The 8397-nt window shown below is 32.6% G+C and overlaps 1 protein-coding gene, 1 long non-coding RNA gene and 1 other non-coding gene across 4 annotated transcripts; 1 reads left to right on the top strand and 2 right to left on the bottom strand.

The window, feature by feature from the left end:
* Positions 1–2063: 2063 nt before the first annotated feature.
* On the bottom strand, positions 2064–3626 carry LOC128034127 (uncharacterized). Its single transcript, XR_008190238.1, has 2 exons — positions 3336–3626; positions 2064–3214 (listed from the first exon to the last, which is right to left on the bottom strand). It is a non-coding gene; the product is annotated as an uncharacterized LOC128034127 (long non-coding RNA).
* Positions 3627–6053: 2427 nt separating this feature from the next.
* On the top strand, positions 6054–7334 carry LOC105774976 (predicted protein). 2 transcript variants are annotated; one of them, XM_012597532.2, is made up of 3 exons: positions 6054–6274; positions 6385–6501; positions 6906–7334. In XM_012597532.2, exons 1-3 carry the CDS (start codon positions 6197–6199, stop codon positions 7188–7190), a joined length of 480 nt encoding a protein of 159 aa, XP_012452986.1. In that variant the 5' UTR covers positions 6054–6196; the 3' UTR covers positions 7191–7334. The 2 variants fall into 2 exon arrangements, with proteins under 2 accessions (XP_012452986.1, XP_012452987.1); XM_012597533.2 differs by having other exon boundaries at positions 6074–6274; positions 6915–7334.
* Positions 7335–7824: 490 nt separating this feature from the next.
* Positions 7825–7896, bottom strand: TRNAE-UUC (transfer RNA glutamic acid (anticodon UUC)). Its single transcript has one exon. It is a non-coding gene; the product is annotated as a tRNA-Glu (tRNA).
* Between the last annotated feature and the right edge of the window lie 501 nt (positions 7897–8397).

Genomic DNA, 8397 nt, shown 5'->3' with positions numbered 1-8397 from the left:
AAGATCAAGCAGAGTATATCATGGAAAATATTCCATAGATTTGGTGCAACAATATGTGGCTCTTGCTTTTATAAGTCTATATATATTTCAGTGATAGAAGAGGCAAAAATGTAAAGTCATCCTTTAAATTGGAAGCTAGACAGTTGTTTAGCCTTCTGAACAGAGGAGACAGAGGAAGATAACAATAAGGGTCTGAAATGTATATACTTCTAATGTTAAGAGAAAACAATACAGTGTTCTATATTTGCTGTCAAGGTTTGCCTCAGACAGTTTCCTAGTATGTTTTCAACATTGTCTTCAATTAAGTTTTAAACGGGGAGGAATTATCCTCCTATATATATATAGCTTAAATCAGCTTTTCACTAAAACTTTGTCCTTTAACTATTTAGTTGTAAAGTAATCGACAATAATAATTTACTTACAAATTTTGCACTCAAATAACATTTCCTTTAAGACCAAATAAAGTGCTCTTGCAATCTCTCCGTCAAAAAGTCTAAAATATAAATCTTTAAACGGAGTCATCTCTAAAAGAATAAGCGTGATATAAACTATATAAATATTTTAACGTACATGATTGCAAATACGAATATGAAAAAATGTCAAATGTAAATAAATCCACATAAGATGAATAATGAAAATGTTAAAATTGTTAATAGTTCCAACTAATTCCTTACACACCAATAATAATAATAAGTAAAGGGATTAAATATCAAATTTGATGATATTACAATGATTAAAATCATAATTTGACACCTTAAAAGTATGTTTAATTAAGTGGAAATGTAAAAAGGATGGAAAGAGCGGAATGAAAAGTGAAAAGAAAATAAATTTTGAATATAGTCACTAAGATGAAAAAATGAGAGAAATAAAAGTTTGTTTAAAAGTGATGCATTTTTAAATATTTTACTTTATTTTCTCTTATTTTCCAACTTTATTAAGTAATAAATAAAAAATTATTTTTATTCAATGTTTCCATCTTTCATGCCAAGCACGTCAATGAAAATAACATACACTTTTTTCTATTTCTTCTTTATGGTTATGAAAAACGACTTGGACCGACTTTGTTACTTAAAGAAAATGTGAAAATTGAAGAAAAATAAGATAAATCTTATACCATGGACATATAGCCATATAACCTGGTTGACATCCAAGTAATATATACATAATTGAAGGATTATTAAATTTTTTGAAAAAAATCTGTAAAGTGTTGTCGGATCCAGATCGGCGGATTTTAAATAGGTTCAATATTATTCCCATGAGATTTTGTCTCAAAACTTTGTGAGTACTTAATGAGGTGGTGGGTTACAGAGTAAAAACGGCTTGTCCAATGTAATTTGAACAGACATACCAATTGCACATGGTAAATCAATAGGATACGCTAAGTATCTAAGACATTTGTGAATGGTACTATTTAGGCTAGCGACAGGGTGTCATCCGGCTCACCCCTCATTATACATATACATACATCCATGTAGTGCTCCTTTTCCCGGCTGGTAGACACTGAACAGCAATAATGCTGCAGAACCGGAATTACCGGACAAATCTCCATTGGCGGAGAACACACTGCAATTTTCCATACAGCTGATGCGTGATGAATGGAGCCATATACAATGGCTGCCTGCCACTGAAGATTTTGCCCTGTAATATCTCAACTGCAGCTGAAATTTGCAGATATAGATGAATCCCATCAGGCTCCTTATTTATACCCTTTCCATATCCATATATATTCTGATATTCATATTCATGTATTTGTAGTGCTTCACGTACGAATATCCTAGGCACAAACTCATTTCAATGTTTTCCACCGACTTTATTCCTTACCCCCCAAATGTCTGAAATTTGATCTCATGGCAGCAAAAAAAAGTACTACATTGCATGTAAATATATGGCTGGGTGTAAAAATTGTTATAACACGTTAATTATGTTTCAAATTTATATGCGTTTATTGAAGTGGTTGGTGAGTCGGAAATGTTTATAGATATTTGTGAAAATTAAAATTCATTGCATTAAATTGTAAAATATATCGAACAAGAACACCATTAGTGTTTCATGTAATACATTGGTAAAGTTGCTAAAGCTTAATTTCAGGATTCATTTATAGAAACTTGACATTCAAGCATAAATATATAGTTTATATGTGTGGCTAGAATTGTACAAGAATTGGTTATGCATATAATACACCATTAGGCATGGGTTGTGCAACCACATCGAGGAAGATAGGTTGGCATCTAGCCACTGAACCCGATCAATCATGGGAATTGACAGACAATGAAATGTAACAAGGATATGACTCCAAATCTGTGATAGTGACATGGAAATCCCAGAACAAATGTTGAATACTCTCCCCTAGATTAGAGCGTAATGGGCACTGATCAAGTACAGTTAAGCCTCTTCGGCTCAGAACCAGATTCATGGGAGAGATTTCAACCCACATTTCCACAGAAAGACTTTCAATTTAGAAGGAAGTTTGGCTTTCCATACTGTCGTCCAGAGCTCCTTACCGTTGTTGGAATTTATAGGGGGAGAGTCGAGGGCAAGAGCGTTAGCAGTGGATAAAGAGAAAATGCCCCATTTAAAGGGACTCCAACAAAAAGAATCTGAACAATGAAGCGGGTCGAGATATAGGGGTACTTAAAAAAAGGAGTCCAAAATTTCCCGGGGGGTTGCATAGAGACCCGACCCTCTCTCACCTGCTCAAAGTTCCAAGTGCTTTCCAAAGCTCGCAGGGGCACTTGGACAAAACTTCTCAAGGTCGAAGCCCAGACCAGTTATCATTCCAAAAGTTAACAATCGTGCCACCCGTACCACCGATCTCATACCAGCTTCCAGCAGAGGACTAACCTTTCTAAGCGAGATCCAGGTAAAGGACGTATTAGTCAAGCGAAGGGGGGTTACGAGGGGTACTTGGCGACAAGCGTTTTCGCCCAGAGATTATCCTTCTCGTGGATGAATTGCCACCCCAACTTAACAAGAAGGGATTGGTTTTTTGGTTTAGCAGGAGTGTCAATTCCCCACTCAGCCTTGGGAAGTGTAACAGTTTCCCACCTAACCAGATGCATTTTCTTTGAATGCTCACTGCCACCTCATAAAAAATTTCTATTAATAAGATCCAGTTTGCTGAGTATGCCTATGCGAAGCATGCGACATTACATAAAGTAATTAGGAATGGTAGCAACTGTGGACTGAATAAGTACAAGTCTGCTAGCCGGGAACTCTGTAGATATAAACACATTAGATATATATCAAAATAATCCTAACTATAGATATAGCCAAAGGAAATTTTTTTAATTGTACACTCGTAACGTTGCTCAGCAAAACCCTGCCAAGATGTTTACCTAGCCAAAGAACCTCATCAAGCAAGCAAACCCCAACAAGAGAACAAATATTGGCCTCCATCTATACACCACATAAGTCAATCGTCATGCAGACTAGAAGGCCCTGAGAAGACAACATGTAACTCGTTAATGATGTCCAAATACAAACACAAAAGCCCACAATGACTTAACTTCTAAAATTCCATACACAAGCACTTGACATTGAGTATATGTAAAGAGTACTAGGAACCCAAGATTTCTTGTAATCTCTAAATGAGTTTTCGCACAACCACTATGTGAACTGTCGTAATCCTGTCGTATTGTATCAACAAATTTCAAGAATGAGCACCAAATAAAAGATTAAGTAAAGGTTTTAGGCTTCTTAGCCCCTTGTTTTGGCTAAACAACTGTTATTAATCAGCTCACGTGACTCCTTATTCAACAAGATAATAGGGAAAAACATCTTCAACATCTAGACCAAAAAAAGCAAATTGTTAGGAAGATGCACAAACAAAAACAAGTGGAAAGATAGGGTTTCAAGATAATAATAAAAAATTCGTATATTCATATTATTATCCATTTTTAATACATTAATGAACAAACAAAAAAACTAATAAAGAGTGATTTAAGGAGTGGGATGCAAGTGAACTGCAAAGCTATGGAGCTGCTAAAATCCAAGGGTGAATTCCCTTTTCACCTTTCATCTGTAAATGGCTGCTTTCTTGTTCTGCATGCTTGTGAATGAAATGATTAAACAAATTGGGAAGCAGACAAAAGCGCGTTGTTGCCATTGATAAAAGGCAAATGTACAATGTCATAAATCTGGTCTCTTTTTATTTTTTCTTGGTACATAGCTCTACTACCGCTCACTGTTTTGGTATCCAAATTCCAACGGTTTTATTTTGCAATGATATTATCAAAAAATTCTTGGCCCCTTTTCACAATCTTTTATATTTGTTAAATTGAAATGAAAATATCTATCAATGTGGGAAACCAGATGTAAGCCAAAATAGCTTATCATCATCTTTGCCCTTGATTAGTGGATATGCTTTTTTATCTACTTTTCTTATTAATTAAACTCAAAAAAGTGAGCAAGAATTTGCAGAGATCTAGGCTATGGATAATCCACTAGTTGGTGTGTCACTGTGTAGAATCTGTATATGACATTGCTTTCTACCTTTTCTTTAAAGTCATTTATATAAAACATTTTTAGTGTTGTTGGTGAAAATAATTGAAACCCAGAAAAGCTTTAGACAGCATGATCTTTTAGAGGGTGATATGATCAACTCTTCACTACCATTAATATACCTATTTTGTATTTAAATTTGTTTCCGATGTTTAATTTAGTATCTGAGTTTTTATTGTTTTAATTTGGTGCATTAGTATGACTTTAGTTTTTATTTTAGTACTTGAAATTTTCTTCATCTTAGTAAAGTATACGAGTTTGGTTTATCTTCAATTCCGGTGCCGGAGTTTTTTTTCCCATTAAATACCTATTTTTTAGGGTTAATATATCATTTGAGACTTGAGTTTAATTTTAATGTTCAATTTAGTAACGAAGTTTTTTTGTCCCAGTTTGATACTTAAGTTTTGTTTTGATGTTAAGTTTGTTACCCAGATCAAATAGTATTATGTGGCCCAATAGATATTAGACATGTGTGCTCTAGCAAAGAAAACATAGGTATTTAATTGGAAAAAAAAACTCAAATATCAAATTTAAAAAACTTATGTATCAAAGTAAATATTGAAGCTAGACTCAGGTACCAAATTGAGACAAAAAAAACTTAAGTACTAAATTGAACATTGAAGGCAAACCCAGGTATCAAATAGCATATTAAGTGATTAACCCTTTTTTTTTTGAGAACACGCTATCAACCATTTGTATCATTTATTGGACCACATGATACCATTTGGTCTAAGTATCAAAGTGAATATTGAAGTTTAACGCAGGTACTAAATTAAAATAAAAAAATTGAAGTGCCAAATTAAACATCAAAGGCAAATATAAGTACCAAATAGTATTTAACCCTTCTTTTTATTAGAGACATTCATTTACATTATACCATTTGCTCTAAATACCAAATTTAACACTGAAACTAAACTCAATTACCAAAAGTTAACATTAAAATCAAACTTAAACCAAATGATATATTAACGCAATAAACTACAAAGAATAAAAACAGAAGTGAGAGTGTCAGAGAGCATGTGACCTACCTACAAAGCCACAACTGGGCTAACCAAGCAATGGCAAAGCCAAAGTGTATAGGTTGCATGCTCGGAACTAGAAAAGAAATAAGCCAATAAGAAAAGACCCTTGAAGACTGTGAAAAAACATGCCTCAACCAACATGGCCCTGGCATGGATATAAACAAACATTGACTGACTCAGTGCCCCCTATGTGTTTGATTGATTGCCTCAAAAAAATCATCTGCGACTGAAATTCCCACATCTCTTCCCATGCAAATAATACTAAGAACAAAGAATATGACAACCTAATAATCCATATGATCCATCATTTTAGTATTTGTTGTTAGCCACCCCACAAGTGGCCCACTGTTTTTCATATTGTCCATACTTCATTGTCACTGAATACCCTTTAATTATTACGTTAATTAACGAAAACCTTTTTTTTTTTTGTCTCTTATAAATGTCTTAAAAATTTTGCCCTTACCCACTTCCAACCAATCTATCTTATCACATGTTCATATCCCCTTATTGGATACTATCTAAATTTAAAGTATAGCACGACAATCATTCCATCAAACCATCAAAATTAGCAACCAAAATATTGGATTCCAAGACATACCCTTTTTTCCTCTCTCTTCCTATAAAAAGCCAAGCCATCGCATTCAAATCTTTCTACATTTTTACATTGAAAAAAGATGGCTACTAAGCTGCAAAGAAGAACAGCATCTCTTAGAAAGCTTCACCTTCTGCAAACTCTCAACAAACCCAAATCTGTAATTACTGAAAATAATTTTCTTTTCTTTCTTTCTTTTTTGGTTTCAATAAACTTAACAGCTTCACTTAATACCCTAGTTGTTTTGGTTTTTTTTTTTTTTTTGGAAAGGTTAAAAGGAGTTGCAGTATCATAAATATTCTTCTCCATTTTTACAAGCTCAAAGTCAAGTTGGAAGAGATACAAAGAGAATACCAAAACCTATTGAAGAACATACGAACCCCAAAGGTAATAATAAAATGCCTAGTTTTATATATTTTTCATCTTTACATTTTTTGGTAAAAGTGCCATGGGGCCCATACACTAAGAGTCGGATTGTATTTTGCCCCCTTCATAAAAAAGTGCACAAATTAGTCTTCTGTTAAAAATTTCAACTATTTCTACTGTTAAAAATTGGTACGGCTACCTCATTCTAACGTATAAGGATCAATTTTTAACAGTAAAAATGGATAAAATTTTTAACAGAATGATCAATTTGCTCTTTAATATAATGTACAGGGACTAATTTGCCCACTTTTTGAATAAATGGGACAAAATACAGTTCGATTTTTAGTATAAGAGCCTCAATGGTACTTTTACCAAATATTTTTGGTATTTAAGTACAAAATTTTCAATATATATTCATGGGAAAGCTTAAACAGGAGGTGAAGGTGGAGAAGATTAATGGAGAACAATTTGTGGTTAGAGTGGCTTGCAACAAAGGAGGGGACAAGTTGGTGTCAATATTAGAGGTATTTGATGAACTGGGTCTTAATGTTGTTCAAGCTAGAGTGTCTTGCAGACATTTCTTTTCCATGGAAGCCATTATTGGTGTAGGTCAAGACCAGAAAACAAGTGATATGAAAGATATTACTGATGCTGTTCTTAAGGCCATTGATGAAAAGCAAAGTGGGGAGCAGGAGATGCTTGTAACATAGGACTTATTTGATTAATATTCTAATGTGTTAGAAATGTTTTTTATTTTATTTTATTGTATTGTATCTAATTAGCCTTTGCTAGTTTCACAATAGTTTCATTTTAATGCTGTAAAAGGTTCTGAATATGAGAAGCTATTTAAGAAATTAAGTGTGATGTTCGTTTTTGTATTAAAAAAATAGGAAAAGTGAAAATTCTATTAAAATTTAATAAAATGAGAAGATATCTAAGGAATCAAGTGCAATTTTCGTTTTTTATTAAAATTAGTAAATTTCACCATAAATTCCTAAACTATGACTCATATTTTAAATTGGTTCTTAAATTTTAAAAGTTTTAATTACATCTCTAAACTATTAAGATTACGACAATCAAGCCTTTACATTCTTGAAATTGTTAACTTTACCGTTAAGTAATATATCATATCTTATGTGATATAACTGCATAAGATATAATGTGTCACTTAACCGGTTAAATTAAGAGTTTTAGTAATGGAAGAACTTATCAATATAACCTTAATAGTTTGGGAGTATGATTAGAATGTTCTAAAGTTTAGAGATCAACTTAAAATATGGGTAATAGTTTGAGGATATTTGGTGCAATTGGCTCTAAAAAACCTCGCAAAGGGAAAGAGAAAAATTCCATTGCCGGGAATTGAACCCGGGTCTCTTGGGTGAAAGCCAAGTATCCTAACCACTGGACGACAATGGACTAATACTTAGGATATCCAAGTGTGTTGTTTTCCTTTAATTATTGTTTATCCTACTATGAGATCCTTTTCAAGCCTGCTCTATTTAAAGACCGAGCTACCTCCCTAAGCTCGAAATCTCACATGAACTTTGGTGGGATTTGGACAAAATTATCATACCTAAAAATGAATTTAGCAAAAAAAAAAAAAAAGCTCACTTAATAATATGTTGAGTTTGAACTCAAACATCTAAGTTCAACCAAATTTATTCTTAATCATGTAATATGTTATTTTATTTTTATATTTTTACATCATATAAAAATTAAATTAATAATATATAACACTATAATATAAACATTAAAATATATGTTACATTATCTATATTTAAATAAAAGTATATACTAAATTATCACATACTAAATTAATTAAAATAACATAAATTTTGTAATTATTTTAAATACTATGGAAGGCTGAGTTTGTTATTTATTAATATGAACAGTGTTTTGGCTGAAAACAAAAAATGG

Source organism: Gossypium raimondii, chromosome 10 (assembly GCF_025698545.1).
Source record: "Gossypium raimondii isolate GPD5lz chromosome 10, ASM2569854v1, whole genome shotgun sequence".
Taxonomy (NCBI): domain Eukaryota; kingdom Viridiplantae; phylum Streptophyta; class Magnoliopsida; order Malvales; family Malvaceae; genus Gossypium; species Gossypium raimondii.
The sequence above is the reverse complement of the archived record's forward strand: the minus strand, read 5'-3'. Positions and strand labels throughout refer to the sequence as shown.

Bases quoted from the DNA above. Each gene is read 5' to 3' on its own strand.
- LOC105774976 (XM_012597532.2), top strand. From the start codon at position 6,197: ATGGCTACTAAGCTGCAAAGAAGAACAGCATCTCTTAGAAAGCTTCAC. The intron at 6,275-6,384 runs GTAATTACTGAA...TTTTTTGGAAAG, and splicing joins CTCTCAACAAACCCAAATCT to GTTAAAAGGAGTTGCAGTAT. The intron at 6,502-6,905 runs GTAATAATAAAA...TTCATGGGAAAG, and splicing joins AGAACATACGAACCCCAAAG to CTTAAACAGGAGGTGAAGGT.